The 18,411-nt window shown below is 55.5% G+C and overlaps 1 protein-coding gene across 20 annotated transcripts in view; it reads right to left on the bottom strand.

Moving 5' to 3' along the window:
- The window catches only part of RALGPS1 (Ral GEF with PH domain and SH3 binding motif 1), a 267,729-nt gene that overhangs the window by 214,123 nt on the left and 35,195 nt on the right, over positions 1 to 18,411 (bottom strand). For 18 of the 20 annotated variants that reach the window (XR_011382172.1, XM_051855034.2, XM_051855036.2 and 15 more), the window contains 2 exons: positions 9,826 to 9,947; positions 5,960 to 6,064 (listed from right to left, as the gene is read on the bottom strand). Coding sequence is in view for 19 of the 20 variants with exons in the window: in XM_051855034.2 (XP_051710994.1) it covers positions 5,960 to 6,064; positions 9,826 to 9,882 (162 nt within the window). In the remaining variant the exon portion in view is untranslated. Of the gene's footprint in view, positions 1 to 5,959; positions 6,065 to 9,825; positions 9,948 to 18,411 lie in introns of those variants that run through there. The other 2 variants (XM_070056996.1, XM_070057004.1) reach the window with 1 other exon arrangement.

Here is an 18,411-nt window from a genome sequence, read left to right as displayed (position 1 = left end):
ACCAGGCTCGGGGGGAGTGCTTCCTGTCCCAACTTCCTTCCTCCCGGAGAGACGGCACTTCAGGACCACAGTCTGGAATTCACACCGGTATTTCCAGCTCAAATTCAGGGCGCCTTTCACCCCACTTACTTCCTTACCCTCTTCTGTACCCTCTCTGCATCTCCTTCTATATCTTTTTTCTTTTAAGCTTCATTTATTTATTCGAAAGTCAGAGTTACACAGAGAGAGAAGGAGAGGCACAGAGAAAGAGAGAGAGAGAGAGAGAGAGAGAGAGAGAGAAAGAGGTCTTCCATCCGCTGGTTCACTCCCCCCAGTTGGCCACAACAGCCGGAGCTGAGCCGATCCGAAGCCAGGAGTCAAGAGTTTCTTCCAGGTCTCCCATGCGGGTGCAGGGGCGCAAGGACTTGGGCCATCTTCTACTGCTTTCCCAGGCCACAGCAGAGAGCTGGATCAGAAGTGGAGTAGCCGGGACTCGAACCGGGCCCATATGGGATGCTGGCACTGCAGGCGGCAGCTTTACCCACTACGCCACAGCGCTGGCCCCCTTTCTTCTAGATCAAAAATCCAGGCTCTGGTACCCCAAGAACGCTAGGTTATCATCTCCCATCATTACTTAACATGTCCCACACCACACATGCCGGTCTCAGGATAAAATTGTGCTACCTGAGGTTACAGGTTACAGATGGGCAAGGTTACTCTTGCCCATCCTTTTGAAACAGGGCACAGTTCTGACTACATCAATTCTCACATAAACCACACCTCTCCGTGCCACCCTCACTCAGCCCATCACACCAGCGGCTGCAGCTTCATCGGTCTGCCCGTTCCTAAGTCTGGTCATTTTCACTGTCCTCAGGAGGCGCTCAGGGCAGTAACACCCTCTGGGGTCCTGCAGGTCCCTGACAGCGTGTCTGTGTCCTTTCTCTTTAGAGTCAGTTTCCCTGCGTGGCAAATCCTTAGTCCGCATCTTTTTCTTTCCTTGATCTAATTTATGATGTTATTCCATTTCCCTTGGCAAAACAAACCAAAAAAAAAAAAAAAAGTGTCAAATCTTCTCTGTCCAAAAGATTGCCAGTAATCTACTTTGCTTTTCTTTTAAGTCATTCACCATTTTTGCCTAGGATTGCAACAGATTTTTTTCTTTTTTTTTTTTTTTTTTTTTTTTTTTTTTTTTTTTTTTTTTTTTTTTGACAGGCAGAGTGGACAGTGAGAGAGAGAGACAGAGAGAAAGGTCTTCCTTTTGCCGTTGCTTCACCCTCCAATGGCCGCCGCGGCCGGCGCACCGCGCTGATCCGATGGCAAGAGCCAGGAGCCAGGTGCTTCTCCTGGTCTCCCATGGGGTGCAGGGCCCAAGCACCTGGGCCATCCTCCACTGCACTCCCTGGCCACAGCAGAGAGCTGGCCTGGAAGAGGCGCAACCGGGACAGAATCCGGAGCCCCGACTGGGACTAGAACCCGGTGTGCCGGCGCCGCTAGGCGGAGGATTAGCCTAGTGAGCCGCGGCGCCGGCCTTCTTCTTTTCTTTTAAAATCCACTGGTTTACCAAGAACACACATGGGCTGACAACCTTAGCTTCATCATGTACATTCTCAAGATGTAGTTTGAAAGATTTTATTTCATGACCATTTTCTTAGTTTTGATCAAGTCCCTTGTTTTCTTATCCCCCCTTTCAGATTCTTATTATCTGTGTATTGAATCTTCTGCGTCTATCGTAACTATCTGTCACTTTTTCCCCAAAATCTTATTATCGCTTCATTTATTTTATTTTTATTTGAAAGAAAGAGGAGAGAACCAGGGAGAGATTACCCATCTGCTGATTCATTCCCCAAATGCCCACAATAGCTGGGGCTGGGCCAGGCCAAAGCCAAGAGTCCAGACCTCAATCCAGGTCTCCCACATGGGTGGAAGGCACCCCAGTTACTTGAGCCACCACCTGCTGCCTCCCTGGGTGTGCATTTAGCAGGAAGCTGGAACTGGAAGATCTGGGACTTGAACCCAAGCACCCCAATATGAGATGCAGGTATCCCAAGCATCACCGTGGCTGCTGCACCCAACATCCCACCCTGCACTGTTACTTTGATATGAAAAGTTTCCTCCCTTAAGGCATTTTGTCATGTCAACTTGTTCCTGGGTTCCTTCTAGATCAGTCCCCATTTCCAGAAGAATTTTTCTTGCACTTTCTGTTACCTCATTAGGAGACTTTTCTGCTACCAGCAGATGCTGCTCATGTCTCACAGCACGGTCTGAAGGTCTCCTTGTTCATTTAAAACCGGACAGCACAGTCTTTATCGGTTTGGGGCATGACTTTCTGCCACGCTTTCATTGTCTATTAAGGATGATCTCCCCTTTCCTTAGACTAACTTACAGTGGGATCTGGGGCGCTAATCTCCTCTCGCCTACTCTTACATAAAGTTAACTTCCCAAGCCTTCGTCAGAGGGAGCGTGGCGCAGCCTTCTCTAGCCCTACACTGACTCCACGCAGCGGTCAAGACACCGAGCGGCTGCTGAGAGTTCGCGCGCGCGTGCACACACACAGTCTCTTTCCTCTGCCTTTCTCTTAGGTCTGGGGTCTTGTCCTAGAAGGGAGCCCTGGCTGGTTGATTTCAAGGGATCACAGCAACCACACGCCCAGCACAGCATCTGCGAACACAGTAGCCTATCTTTTGCCCACGCTCTCCCGGTTTCTGCTGCTGGTCCCACACTGAGCCCCTGGTCTTTGCTGTGGAACCTGTGGACCCGTGCTGGGTCCTCCTGCGCTCACGTCCATCAAACACCCCAGTGCTCATTCTGCTCCCCCTGTGGATGCTGACGCCCTGGCGGTCCTGTGGGAGGCGCTGGTGAGTCCTCAGACACCTGTACTTTGGGGCAGGTGAGGATAACCTGTCCCCTAGCTTTTTTTTTTTTTTTTTTAAGATTTTATTTCTTTGAAAAACAGTTACAGTATAGAGAGAAGTAGAGACAGAGAGGTCTTCCACCCGCTGGTTCACTTCCCAAATGGCCACAATGGCCGGAGCTGAGCTGATCCAAAGCCAGGATCCAGGAGCTTCTTCTGGGTCTCCCACGTGGGTACAGGGGCCCAAGGACTTGGGCCATCCTCCACTGCTTTCCCAGGCACATTAGCAGGGAGCTGGATCACAAGTGAAGCAGCTGGGACTCGAACCAGTGCCCATATGGGATGCTGGTGCTGAAGGCCAGGGCTTTAATCCACTGTACCACAGTGCCCACCCCAACCTCGTTTGTTTTTTAGGGTTTATTGATCCATTTGAAAGGCAGAGTTAGAGACAAGAGGCACAGAGAGACACAGAAAGATCTTCCATCTGCTTGTTTACTCCTCAAATGGCCACAACAGCCAGGCTTGGGCCAGGACAAAACCAGGAGCCAGGAGCTTCACCCCGGGTCTCCCATGTGGCGGCAGGGGCCCAATCACTTGAGCCATTTTCTATCGCTTTCCCAAGCACATTAGCAGGAAACTGGATCAGAAGTACACCAGGCAGGACTCGAATCGGTGCCCATGTGGGATGCCAGCACTGCAGGTGGTAGCTTAACCCACTGCACCACCACAACGGCCCCGTCATCCAGTTTCACCATAAACGTTGTTCATGGGTTTCAGGGTTTGCTCTCTGGTTGTTGTAAATGTGGGGGAATTCAGAGAGAATGAAATCCTGTCTTCCCAGAATCTCAGAAATGGTTTTTAATGGACATTCACATCTAGGTTTTCTCCTTTCTCCTATTATCAGACAGGAAACCAAAATGCCAGGGGTCTGGTTCAGTTTCAACACCTGACAACCCCAGCGCGTCCCCAGAGACCAGAGACTGCTCGGGGCCTACTTTCACAGGAAAGGCTCTGGTGGGCCCAAAGCTAGCATTCACCACTGTTCCCTGCGGCCTCCCTCGCCTCAGAAAACCCGTCTGGGCCAGGCCAAGGGATGCCCTAGGCTTGAGACGAGACCACCAGGCCCAGCGTGTCACCCAGGGGTCCTGTGGATGATGTGGCCCGAGTCTCTGACATCCTCCGTGGCAAACAGCTGGGGAGGGATTCTGAAGGTTTGTCGATGCTTCGTTTCTTTCCTGAAGCACAACTGCTGAGAACACGAGTGAACACACACAAACAGAACACCGGCGTCAGAGCTGGCCTGCAGGCTCCCGGCGCCGCCCACAGCAGAGGTGTCTGGTGGGCTTTGTGGCTGGGGGCACAGAGGCTGGCCCTGCGCTGCTCAGTCCAGTGGCTGCGAGCCACAGGGGGCCACTGAGCCTCTGAAGCGTGGCCAGCAGTACATGCAGAAAACACACATTGGATTTTGAAGACTCAGTTTGAAAAGGATGAAGAGGAAGTACCCAATACTTGTCTGTGGCTTCCATGTTGAAATGGCACGATTTTGGACATTACGGACTTGAAATGCACTATGAAAAGGAATTCCACCTCTTCCATTTTTTAAAACACGGCTCCTGGAAAGGTTAACACTGCCCGCGCGGCTCGGACTGCATTTCCATTGGGTAGCGCTGGTCCAGCGTGTCGGGCAGCTGTGCCGCTTGACGCCTCTGTGAAGCGGACCTTCTTCTCTCGTGGCTGACTTGCTCATCAGCTGGTGAGAAGAAGGCACGCACCTGCTCGAGTGGTGAAAGTCCATCAGACATGACATTCAGCACCCAGGAGGCGCTGGGTGATGACAGCTGCTCTTCTCCCCGCCTCCCCGCATCAGGGGGACAATCAGAAGAGGCATTCACACCTGCTCCTGCTAATACCTGGCCAGAGGAGCCACGGGAGAAAGCTCTTGGGTCCTTGTTTCTTACTAGGACATCCGGAGCTAATGACACGCCTTATTTAACTGCAAGGATTCAATTCTTTTAGACCACGTGGAGTTGCTGAGCACATACTAGGAGCCAGGCATATTCTGGGCACTGGGAGAAAGCGATCAACAAATCAGATAAAGTTCCTACTATCTTAGGGAGCTTATGCTCCAGTGCAGGAAATGCATAATAAAAAGTTAGTACTGGGCAGCAGGTGTTAAGTTGTTGCTTGGAATGCCTGCATCCCATATCAGAGTGCCTGGTTCAAGTCCTGACGATTCCACACTTCCAATCCAGCTTCCTGCTAATGCACGTGGGAGGCAGAGGAAGATGGCCCAAGTGCCTGGGTTCCTGACACCTGTGAGGGAGACCTGGCTGGAGTTCTGGCCTCCTGGCTTCAGCCTGGCCCAGCCCCAGCTATTGCAGGTATTTGGGGAGTGAACCAGCAGATGGAAGACACCTCTCTCTCTGTCTCTGTCTCTGTCTTTCTCTCTTCCTCTGTGTGTGTGTGTGTGTGTGTGTGTGTGTCTTCCTCTGTCACTCTGCCTTTCAGATAATTAACTCTTTAAAACTTAACATTAAAATAGCTTTCCTTGGCTGGCGCCTTGACTCACTAGGCTAATCCTCCGCCTGTGGCACCGGCACACCGGGTTCTAGTCCCGGTCGGGGCGCCGGATTCTGTCCCGGTTGCCCCTCTTCTAGGCCAGCTCTCTGCTGTGGCCCGGGAGTGCAGTGGAGGATGGCCCAGGTCCTTGGGCCCTGCACCCCACGGGAGACCAGGAGAAGCACCTGGCTCCTGCCTTCGGATCAGCGCGGTGCGCCAGCCGCAGCAGCCATTGGGGGGTGAAAAAAGGAAGACCTTTTCTCTGTCTCTCTCTCTCATTGTCCACTCTGCCTGTCAAAAAAAAAAAAAAATAGCTTTCCTCTCCGCAAGCTGTGCTATAATCTCTCCCTTACAACTAACTCCCATCCCGTGTGCACCTTCCCAGGTAGTGACTTGCAGCACTCCATTCCACGGCGCCCAGTGCTCCCTCGAGGACACACCACACCTTACCCAGCACTCCCTGTTACAGAGGCACGTGGGGTGCTGCCGGCGTGAACAGAAGCTCAGCCAGAACTCCCTCTGGCGCCCTGTGGAGGCGCCGGCCACCCCGATGGGTTCCGCGTCACTTACGGCAAACTCCTCGGGGGTCACTTTCAGCACGTCGAAGACAACGGCGTCGTAGCTCTTGCTGGCATAGTCGCAGCTCTGGCCCTCCAGGGAGTCTGAGCTGCTGCCCTGTGGAGCAGGGAGATGAGCCTGTCTGAGTCGTCTGGCCTGGAGCCCCTGTCCCCCCCGCCTCTGAATTCAGGATGCCAGAGTGGCAGAACTGGACAGTACAAGAAACTTCTAGAGTTTGGTGCTCTGCTCTATTCCAGGCACTGTTATGGTTCCCATTGTACAGATGGGCAATGCTACTTCTCGATGGTATTACAGTTACCAAACTGAAAGCCAGAATGCGACAGATTCGCATTTTCTCTCTGTCTGACCCCAAAACACACCTTCCGACACTACACGCTAACTGCTGCTAACGGCCAGCGGGAGCAGGGGTGCGGGGTGCAGTGATGGGCGGATGGGGGGAGATAAAGCTCCCAGCCAGGCGTCCTGAGGGAACAGGCCCTGACATCACAGCAGGCCTGCGCAGAGAATCTGTTCCGTTTGCTCTTTCCCGCATTACCTCGGTTCACCTTTCTCTCCCTACTTGAAGTCACTGCTGGAAACTTGCCAGGCAAAACGTAAAACTGGCTCTCGAGGCTCATTGCACATATGGGCTCCTGAGAATTCACAGCCCGCAGCTGATGAGCTGAGACGTAACCGCCTGGCTTTGGAGGCTGCCGCGAGAGTTCTATTTAGTAACGTCGCGACGGTAGGAACACTCAGCCCTGCGTGTGAAGAAAGGGGCTCTCATAAAGAAGGCCAGCTAGAACTCCCCCAGACACAGCTGACCTCATGAAACTCAACACTGTGTGGATCCCAGAATGCTGGACACACCTTCCCTTTCATTTTGTGTAATTTCATCAAACCCCACTTTGGGGAATCGGTTGAGCTTACCACCCAAAAATTGTGCCCGGTTCATAAATGGTTTTATTCGTTTCAACTCACGAAGAAGGATTTTGTGGTTTCCATGAACCTCAACGGCTTGGACTGCGATTTAGAGAATATGCTTCTATTAATTCCTTTTTAGTTCACTCTTTCCAAAACGGCTATATCTGGAAAAACCTTGCAATCTTACTGGAAACTGGTGTGTTTTTAGGCCAGTGAGGGAAACCAACAGTCAACAACCAAAAAGACGAGGCTGCAGAGTCGGGCAGGAACGTAAACCTGCGTCACTCAAAGGCACCACGCAGGGGTCAGCCCTAAGATGGTGGCAGCAAATGGCACGGATGGCGAAGCGACTTCTGAAGTCACATCTGACCTCAGCAAACAACCCGCCCATCTGTAAAATGGGGGCACCAAAACCTGCTCCCTACACAGTGATGTGAAACGAAGCTTGGCACCTCCCTCCCTGGGAGATGCTGGGTCAAGGAGCTGGGTGGGCTCAGGCACCACCACAGAGGAGACCCTGTGTCAGGGTCAACGCCTGTATTGTGACAAACACCACCCCTGGCTGATTCCAGGATGGGCTGAGCAGCGGTAACCGCGGCATCCGCCCGTCCACACCCACCCCCCGGGCTCATGGGACGAACACCACTGATTTTCCGCAAGGCAGTGGAAGGCTGGGTAGGAGCACGAGAGCCACAGAGGCCTGGCTCCGAAGCCCCACCCACCTGGCTGGCTGTGGGACTCAAAGCCCGTCATTCCCCGCCCTGAGCTTTCCTTTTCTCATCCAGAAACAGATGAACGGGGGTACGGGCCCGGCAGGGTCACCAGGAGGAATGAAGCCAGAGGATGCCTGAGGAACACGTGTGAGGAGCACCAGGGACCCAGCGAGCACCCAGTTTTGGCTGTGGAGGGGTACGGACGCGCCATGCAGCCACCAAAATGCACTGAGTACACACACACACACACACACACACACGCTCACTCTAGTATTCCTGAGCACTTACCACGTGCCGGCTATACATGATGTACACACAGCTTGTATGTGTGTGTGCACACAGATGAGGATACTTCTAGAAGTGGGGGGGGTAGAATTAAAGGCTAAGCTTATTTTGGTACAAAAAGTTTTGGATACCCATGATAGGAGGGAGAAACATCTATGGAGGAGCAGGCTTTGGCCTAGCAGTTAAGACGCCGGTTAGGATGCCTGCGTCGCACACTGGAGTGCTGGGTTCAAGCCCAGCTCCTGACGCAGACCCTGGGAGACAGCAGGTGGTGGCTGCAGCAGCTGGGCTCCTGCCACTCACGCGGGAGGTCTGCATGAGTTCTCTCCTGGCTTCAGCCCCTCAGCTGTTGCAGGCACTTAGGAAATGAACCAGCAGATGGGACAATGCTCTCACTCTCTCACTCGCTGGCTCTTGTGTTCTGTCTCTGCCTCTCAAATACATTTTTTTTTAAAAAAGTTCATGGAGAATGCATATTATGCAAAAACTACGCACACATTTGTAAAGATTTATTTTACTTTATTTATTTGAAAGACAAGAGTTACAGAGAGTGGTAGAAACACAGAGAGAGAGAGGTCTTCCATCTGCTGGTTCACTCCCCAAATGACCGCAACTGAGTCGATCCAAAGCCAGGACCCAGGAGCTTCTCCCAGTCTCCCATGCGGGTGCAGGCCCCAAGGACTTGGGCCATCTTCTACGGCTTTCCCAGGTGCATTAGCAGGAGCTGGATAGGAAGTGGAACAGCTGGGACTTGAACCAGCGCCCATATGGGATGCTGGTGCAGCAGGCCAGGGCTTTAACCTGCTGCACCATAGTGCTGGCCCCTATGCATGCATTTTGAAAAAATTTTTGTAGCAAAATAAACTTAGCTTTTAACTGTATGTTCCTTGAACTTTCTGAAGTACCCTCATGTGTATCTACACATAGATACACATTCAGAGAAGGAAGAGGTAAAAACCACTCCCTGGGATTCCAGGCTTTCTAACTCCTGTGTACCCCACTCCAAAACGGAGCCTGCCACCCACCTATACCCCACACACACACACGTACACACACACACTCACACACACATTCACACCCACACCCACACACACAACCACATACTCACACACACACACACACACACACGGGCTCTGCTGCATCAGAGCTGCCTCAACACATTCCTAGGGACGAGGAGGAGGAGAAAGCAGAGGGGAGGGGGTATGGACGGTGCTGCTGGGAGTCCAGCCACCGTAACCCTCTGTGGGACCCCCTGGGGGATGCAGTAAAAAGTTACCCACAAGTCTGACTTCAGGACACAAGATCAAAACCGAGCATGTCTCTGGAAAGCTGTGTAAGGAATGAACTTGTTCCTGTGACCTTCTGGTGGCTATACCTAGGATCATTTTCAAAAGCCCTGCTTGATGGCGAGGGCCGGTGACCTCTGAAACTGGAGGGTGCCTCACCTGGGCGCCAGAGGAGCCAGGCCTGGCCCATTTGCCATGGCAGCACCTGGGGCCACGACAGCACCCACTGCCCCTGTTGCATTACAGGGCTCAGAAGGCAAACTCCACAAGGGGCCTGAGCCCAGGCCACACCCAGACCCCCAGCCCTCCCAGCCGTTTCCTGCTGCGCACGGGAAGTAAGAACACAGGGCCAGCGGCAGTGGCTCCGGTCTGACTTCACCCTGGGATGTGTGACTCATTAATCAGCAGCAGTGGCTTTTCCTGGGAAACAGCCAGCCCCGCTGCCACCAAAATGGACTGTGGTGCTGGCGATGACGGCCCTGGATGGGGACCTGCCTCCCTTTGAGAACAGCTTCAGAAAAACACACCACTCCTCAGAGCTGCCTGCCTCCCAGGGGCCCCGGGGGCATTCTGGAGGCCTGCGGCCCTGCAGCTGCCCATGGTGAGGCTGGGGCCTGGTTAGCAGGGAGGGAGCCCCTACCCGCAGTCCCGATGCCCGCAGCCTGGGTACCTGTGGAGTGGCAGAGGTGACCAACACGCTAGCCATCAGACCATTCCTCTTGTACATAGTCTCCGGGCCGCAGGGAGCGTCAGGGCAGCCTCTGCCGGTGACATAACCCGTCTGGAGCCGTCCTGCAAAGCAAAGGCGTCCGTGAGAATCAGGCTCCCTGGGGAGCAGAGGACACCTCGAAGACAGGTGGTCCCCAGGTGGCTTCTGGCTAACACTGCCCACAGGCAGTGTCTTGGGCTGGTGCAGAGTTTGAGTATTTTTCAAGTTAATTACCAACATTTAAAAACTGGAAGATTTCACAAAGAACTCTGGATTCCTGCCGCTTCTGTCAATACTGGGCCCAGACTCTTGTGTGACGGCTGTCAGCTGGGCTCAGCGGCGGCGCCCCTTGTACAAGAGTATGTGCCCTGGGTCCCCACCGGGCCTGCGCAACCTTAGCACCTGCCAGACTCTGTGGGCCTGGAGTCTGTGGTCTTTGTTTTTTTTTATTATTATTATTTTACTTTTTTAAACTTTTATTTAATAAATATAAATTTCGAAAGTACAACTTTTGGATTATAGCAGCTTTTCCCCTCATAACCTCCCTCCCACCCGCAACCATCCCATCTCCCACTCCCTCTCCCATCCTATTCTTCATCAAGATTCATTTTCAATTATCTTTATATACAGAAGATCAACTTGGTATATACTAAGTAAAGATTTCAACAGTTTGTACCCACACAGACACACAAAGTATAAAGTACTGTTGAGTAGTAGTTTTACTGTTAATTCACATAGTACAACACATTAGGGGCAGAGATCCTACATGGGGAGCAGGTGCACAGTGACTCCCATTGTTGATTTAACAATTGACACTGTTATTTATGACGTCAGTAATCACCCGAGGCTCTGACGAGCTGCCCAGGCTATGGAAGCCTCTTGAGTTCACAAACTCCGAAGCGGTCTTTGTTCTAAGGCAAAGGCACGGTGAGGAAGACAAATGACTCTGCCGCGTTCCACCGGGCACCGTAACATTCAGCGCGACCTGGCTAACAGCACAGTACGGCCATGTGCCGAGCATACGACAGCCACGCGCACGATCCTGAGACGGGGCCTGGTGTCGCCCCAGAGTGCAAGTGCGGGACTGAGACCTGGACAGGAGGTAACTCGCGCCCTGGTGCCCGTCGTGCCCTGCCACTGCTGCGGCACCACTCAGCACCTGCTCAAACATCACTTCTGGTGGTCAGTGTGCCCAGCTGACCCACACCCACATGCACACCTCCAGCCTGCTTCCATCACATCGCAGGACAGACAATGGCAGCAGCCAGGAGCTTCCCGGGGAGGCCCAGGTGGGGAGCAGGGAGGGAGGAGAAGACAGACCCCAGTTGGAAGCCAACTGTGACTGCCCAAGGGGTGAGGGGTCCCCTGGGCGAAGGCTGCAGCAGTGACGTCAGACAGAAGGAGCTGGACTGAGAGACAGAAAGGACAGATTCCACGGAGATGAGCTGGGGGGCCTACTTGAGGGGGAGGGCCTGCCGGGGGGGAGACGGCCTCTGGAGCGATGCACGTTCTTCCCTAGGGAGGGAACAGATTGCAGGAAGCAGCGATGCGTTGACTTGGGTCATGTGACATCCATGGTGTCTGTGAGAAGCCCACACTGAAGATGCAGGATCGAGCCCCACGGTCACCGGGAGGGAGGTGTCGGCCTTAGCAGGCTCCTGGGTCCGGGGCCCCGCCACGCAGCAAGCAGACGGAGCCCAGCTCCAGAAGTTGGGTGGAGACCTCCCTGGCTCTTCCTCCCCTCACCCCACAGCTGCCATGCTCAGCCCGTCCTCGCGCCATCTGCCCAGAAACAACATTTGGGGTCCCCTGGGGGGTCTCATGTGGACATGAGCCGACATCGCTGAGTTACAGGTTAACTCAGGTGTGACGACAGGGTGGCGGTCACACAAGACAAGGCCCTTGTCCTTCAGTGGGCGTGCGGCAGGGTCTAGAGGCGGGCCAAGTCTGCAGCTGGCTCCCCAGTGCGCCAGCAAAGCATGCGTGAGATGAAGCCAGTATGCAAAGTGCTAGTAACTGCCCGGTCCAGACAGCAGGGCACACGGCAGCTCCTACACTCCCTCTGCAGCTCTTCTGAATGCTTGACGATTTTCATAGTAAGAGGAGGGAAAAGAATGGTCAAGTACTTGGAGCTGGACTGGCCAAAGTCCTTCTCCATGGAGGACGCCCGCTTCTCCATCACTTTGGTCCTAGAAGTCACATTCTCATTCCCTTGGGATCCCCGCCCCGCCCCGCCCCATCCACGGCCAGCCCAGGTTTAAAGCAGCCGTATGAAAGACTCTAACGGACATGGTACAAAAGAAGATACAGCGATGGCCAACAAGGGGGACGCAAACCAAACCCAAGCCTGCTCAGCCCGGCCCCGACCACAGGCCTTGCTCCCCACTCAGCCGACAACCGCAAATCCTCGTGTCCCACAGTGAGATGCCACGTCCCACCCACCAGGACGGCCCCAACTTTAAACAAACACAACAGGCCAGGCCACGTGCTGGCAAGCGTGCAGGGGAACGGAGCCCTCGCCCACTGCTGGTGGGAAAGCCAAGAGCATAACTGCTTCGGAAAACAGTCCGGCGGTTTCTTAAAAAGTGAAACATAAGCTTACCACATAACCCAGCAAGCCTACTACGAGGTATCTACAAAGGAAAAAAAAAAAATAGAAAGCATCTGTCCGCACGAAGACACGCGCATGCTGATAGCAGCGTCAGTCCTAGCCGGACCACTGGAAACAAGCCAATCGTCCATCGAGAATGGGCGCATCCACAGGACCAGGTCCCGCTCAGCAGCAGACAGAAACCTGAGAGGCAGGCTGCGTGAGAGACGTCAGATGCGGAAGAAGGCACTGTGTGATTCCATTTTTAGAAATGTCCAGAATAGGCAACTTTACTGCGGTGGGCCGGGGGGGGGGGGGGGGGCGGGGAGCAGGACTGACTGCACGTGGACGAAGCGGGGTTTTTAATGTGATGGAAACGTTCTAAAACCGGAGCATGCCGGCAGTGACACGGCCCCAAAAACGCAGAGTACACCCTAGGGCTTGCACGGTTTGAACCCAAAGCTGCACCCTCAGCTGTGCTTCGTGACAATGACCTGAGCTCCCTGGCCAGCGCCCTGGCCAGCGCCCTCTGGAATGACCAAGTAAGTATTACAGTACTGAGCATATGGTAGAGGCGTGGGAGGACGCTCAGGGGCTGTGCGTAGCAGACTCGGGAGAAAGGGCAGGGGATCGGCGCAGTGGTCAAGGTCCCCCGGGACACCCGCATCCCATACCAGAGGGCCCGGGTTTCACTCCCAGGCTCCCGATTCCAGCTTCCTGCTGACGTGCACCCTGGGAGGCAGCAGTGACGGTTCAAGTAGTTGGGTCCCTTCCACCCACGTGGGGGACCTGGCTGGAGTTCCTGGCTGCTGGCTTTGGCCTGGTCCAGCTCCAGCTGGTATGGGCATTTGGGGACTACACCACTGTCTGCCTTTCAAGTAAAATGAAAATAAATTAATCGGAGCCGGCGCCGTGGCTCAATAGGCTAATCCTCCACCTTGCGGCGCCGGCACACCGGGTTCTAGTCCCGGTTGGGGCGCCGGATTCTGTCCCGGTTGCCCCTCTTCCAGGCCAGCTCTCTGCTATGGCCAGGGAGTGCAGTGGAGGATGGCCCAGGTGCTTGGGCCCTGCACCCCATGGGAGACCAGGAAAAAGCACTTGGCTCCTGGCTCCTGCCAGGATCAGCGCGGTGCGCCGGCTGCAGCGGCGGCCATTGGAGGGTGAACCAACGGCAAAGGAAGACCTTTCTCTCTCTGTCTCTCTCTCTCACTGTCCACTCCGCCTGTCAAAAAAAAAAAAAAAAAAAAAAAAAAAAAAAAGAAAATAAATTAATCAACTGAGAAGAAATCCAACTTGAGGAAGCTCCAGTATGGAAGAGACAGGCCAGAGAGGAGAGGCCCCAGTGCTGGAGCAAACGAAAGGCTTCTGGGAACTGGGGAGGCTGGGACCCTCCAACCAAAACCCATGAAAAACCCAGAGGCTTCAAAATGGGACGCTGAATACTGAGACCAGAAGCAAACCCAACTCGGGAGCTGAAGGGCAGCGTGAGGCCGGGCACGCAGCTGGGGCTCTCAGAGCAGGACAACAGCCAGGGGCCCGGCCCCACTCAGCCACACTCTTCCGAGCCACAACAGCGCAGCCTGATGGCACAGGGCCTGTACAGGCAGCAGAGACACACGACAGGCCTGACAGACTGTCCACAGGAGGCCATGCGACGGCTGGCTGGACCCTGGCTCCAGAGGTCCAGGCAGAGGTGGGCTTTGCTCCTCTCGGGGTATGCCTGGGACTCTGTGGGTCTCCCCAAGGGAAGCAAAGATGTGAAGCCCAATTTCCCAGCCTTGCCCAAACCGAAAGTCTTGCTCTGCCCACCACGTGGTGACTGTATTCTCCCACCACGGCAGCCAAAGTTCGGGGGTCCTCTTCTGCACCTGGCCACCAGCTCACTCCTTGCCTCCTGCCAGAAGGAAGCCCCCAACCCCAGCTCCCCAGCCCCATCCGGTGACCCGCACAGGGGCTCTCTCTCCACACACCAAGGCCAGCGAGGGCTGATGCAGGCACGGCACTGGCAAAGACACAGCTCGTGTCCTCTTCACCGCAGCCCCATGGGGTAGAGAGCGTGTGGATTTCTAGAAACTGGCTCAGGAAGGCAATGGGATTCACTGTTGGAGAGTGGCAAACCCCAGTCAGTCAACACCAGGGCCTAGGCTCCGGTGTCTCTGGTGCCACCCGCTGCAAGAGCCCAGGCATGGACTGGGTGAGGACGCCCTGTCCAGCCAGGCCAGGTTGTCAGTCACCACAAGTGTGAACCTTGTTCTCCAAGCTTCCACTCATGGACCCCTATCCTTTGTTCCTGAAACAATTCAAATCACATCTAAATGTCCACGAAAGAACAGGCTCCCGCTCTGTGGAACCAGGAGCTCCCACTGCTGGAAGGGGGCTCCCAGGCTCCCTCCATCCAAGGCTCCCCCTGCAGGAGGCTGCACCTGCAGGCACCCTCACATGGCCCCCGCCCACCTAGAGACCAGCTCGGCAGCTGCAGTGACCCACGATGCTTCCTACAGACAGCCGGGCTGGGAAGACGGGGCGCTTGTCTCCGCTCTGACTCCTGCCTGTCTCACCACTCACAGAAACGGCATAATTACCAGCAGCGGCTCTCAGACAAATGATACTGCACACGCTGCGAAGTAACAGCGCCAGGCAGAACGGACAGTCTGCCCGGCGGAGCCCAGCCCATCTGACCCCAGTCCCCGAGACTGGGCTGAGCCCCAGCTCCTCTTCCGGGAGGTCGGTCTGGCCCTGGCTACCCGACCCTGAAGGCCGCCTGCACCAGGGTGGACCCCAGTCTCTGCTGGACCACCAAACTGAGGTGCTCAGGAGCTGAGACTGGCCGCGTGAGAGGAGCGTCCTCAGAGGCCTCAAGCAAGGCCGGCTCCTGTGGAACAAGCTCACGTCACGCCGCCAGAAACTGGACCCTGAAAACCCAAGGGGCTCACTGGCAAGGGAGAGGAGACACAGTTCATTCCGCCAGCAGCTCCTGACTGCTCTGTGCCCTGCACCCTGGTGACCACCTGGCGGAGCCTGTGCCTTCTCACGCAAGTGAGGAGCTCGTAACAGATGAGCACACAGGAAACCAATCATTAAATACAGTTGCTGAATTATCAAAACCCTACAATGCAGTAATAGATGTATGCTGGAATATAAGGGAATTATATTTTATTGTTGCATTAAGTACCAGGAGCTCCAACTGCTGCGATTTCCAGGTGGTTAAGAGCGCAGGTGCTCTGACATGCTCACAGCTGTTAAGTGACCGAAAGATGCTGGGCCTCCCACTGGTCGTGCTCACTGAGGACGTCAATAAAGGGAAGAAATCCTGGTTTTCAGGTGGAAGTCAGTGAACACAAAAATGTCCTTTTCCCATGTGAATCCATGGATGCCCAGGTCAAGAACCCTGTACCCACCCTGGGGACACTGAGTGGGCAGGCGCACAGGGCCCTGTTCCCACAGACCTCACACTCTAGGACAGAGCAGGACGTGGCATCAGAGAGCGACCTCGGGAAAGAAGCGGCCATAGGAGCTGGTGGGGGCAGGGGAGTTCCCTGCAGAGGGACAGCAGATGCCAGGGCCCTGAGATGAACAGGAGCTCACCAGGTTCATGATGGAGGCCGAGGGCCATGGCAGAGTTTAGTCAGCCAGAAGTGGCAGGAAGTGGTCAGAAGCAGTGCACAGACAGGCTGGGGCCAGAGCAGGAAGGGCCTCGCGGGCCACAGGGATTCTGTGGGGGCACCAGGAACCCAGGTCCACCTGCGAGTGCTGAGCCAGGATGTAATGCGACCCGCACGGTTTGCAGAGCACTTTGGGCCTGGGCGCAGCACTGTATTCAAGACCAAAGTGGAGGGCTGGCGCCGCGGCTCACTAGGCTAATCCTCCGCCTTGCGGCGCCAGCACACCGGGTTCTAGTCCCGGTCAGAGCGCCGGATTCTGTCCCGGTTGCCCCTCTTCCAGGCCAGCTCTCTGCTGTGGCCAGGGAGTGCAGTGGAGGATGGCCCAAGTGCTTGGGCCCTGCACCCCATGGGAGACCAGGAGAAGCACCTGGCTCCTGCCATCAGATCAGCGTGGTGCGCCAGCCGCAGCGTGCCGGCCACAGCGGCCATTGCGGGGTGAACCAACGGCAAAGGAAGACCTTTCTCTCTGTCTCTCTCTCTCTCACTGTCCACTCTGCCTGTCAAAAAAAAAAAAAAAAAGACCAAAGTGGAAAGAGAACAGCCAGCCTGGCGGTCAGGGGTGGGCTGCTGGCGAGGGGAGATGGGGGGGAGGGGGTTGGGGTGTTCTGGAGGCTGGCGAAGGCCGGCTGCTGGGTGCACTCGGGCAGAGGGAAGGAGAGGGACGTGGCATCTACACCCGTGGCCGCACCCCGGGGCAGATGGTGGCCTGCCAGGGGCTGCTCAGCAGCTCACCCACCCACTCATTCCACACCACCCCTGCGCCAGCTGGTAGACCAGCCCAGGGGCTCAGAGCTGAGGACCGCCCAGGTCCTGCTCTGCTGGTGGCCCAGCCCTGGGTGACCAAGAGCTCAATGCCGCCTCATCATCCTGGACCCTGCCCTTGTGCCGAGCTCTGACTACAGGATTCATGTGCATTTAAAATTTTTTTTGTTTACAGATGAGGAGCCTGAGGCTCAGTGGGGTCACTGAACTGTAACAGGGACGCAGCTGTATATACGTCCCCTAAAAGGCAGGGAGGCTGGGGTAACAGAGTGGCACCAGCTTTCCGAGTCTGGGCAAATGAGTCTTACACCAAAAATCCAGCCATCCCTTCCCCCTCACCCTCCTGCCGCCTCTCTCAGGACTCCCTCTCTCCCTCCCTCTCTCTCTTTCTCTCTCTCTCTCTGCTAATGTCTCCCTGGAAAACCAAATGCTGCAGGAGCCCCGCGGTTCTCATGACGTAACCCGCGGAGAACGTGGCAGCTGTATCAGAACCGCAGAGCAATCCCACGTCTCCGCCTGTTGCCTACCACAGGGTCTGGTCCAGACCCCGGGCGCGCGGCTGACGAGGGCCAGGAAAACCCCCTGTGCAACTCTGGCTTCCTCCCAGACGCCGGAACCCTCCTTCCGGGTTTCAGGCTCGGGAACCCAAGAGAAGGACCTGGGCCCGGCCGGGGCAGACCATGCTGAACAGGCAGAATGATTGCTGTTTCCTACGCCCGCAGAGGTGGTTTCAAAGAAAACACACACATCCCAGCAAGCTCAATTACAGGACAGTGATTTCTTCCAAATGTTTCAGGCAAGTCTGAAAACAGAGCCTAAGCCCAGTCTACAAGCCCGCAACCCAGAGCAAGACCAAGCCGCCGCCCGCGCCTCCTCCCTGGGTCAGGCACAGGGGCCGTAACAAAGGCAAGTGGGGAGGACACCAAGGGCCCCTCCACCACTGGCTGGGGCCACTCCCAGAGTGCTAAGGACACGTGCACAGGCATGCACACTCTCTCTGAACCACAGCCACGGCACGCTGGATTTTGTATTCCTAAAAGGTTGCCCACCAGGGCAGCCACCGTGCTGGGACCGAACCACCTGCCAGCTGTTCAAGAAAGCCCCCCTTGTGGGACAGCAGTGCTGCTCTCCGCACTTCCCCAGGACCCTCTCCAAACTCATTCAGCCTCTCCTGGCACACAGCGGAGTCTGGCTACTTTCAAAGACAGGTCCTGGCCACGTCGGCATGTGTCAGACCTGAAACGCCACCCCTGCTCCTGCGTTCCTGGCTCCTTTCAAACCGCCCCCCAGACGTCAGCCGCCACCTCTGGCCGCCGCCCTGAGGCAGAGACGTGGGGCTGGGGAGCCACAGCTGTGTACAAAAGGCTGCAGCAGGATAGCTGCTGCGCTGGGAAGGATGGCTGGGGGCAGTCGGGGCTGAGTGCAGGCACCGAGATGGGGTACGGCCTGCGAGGCTGAGCAAGCACCCGCAGCAGAGACAGGGGAGCAGCTCTTTGGGGGAGGGGATCGTGGCAATCCATGCTCCCACGGCAG

The sequence above is a fragment of the Oryctolagus cuniculus genome, chromosome 1 (assembly GCF_964237555.1).
Source record: "Oryctolagus cuniculus chromosome 1, mOryCun1.1, whole genome shotgun sequence".
Lineage (NCBI taxonomy): Eukaryota > Metazoa > Chordata > Mammalia > Lagomorpha > Leporidae > Oryctolagus > Oryctolagus cuniculus.
This window is presented reverse-complemented; position numbering and strand designations above follow the sequence as displayed.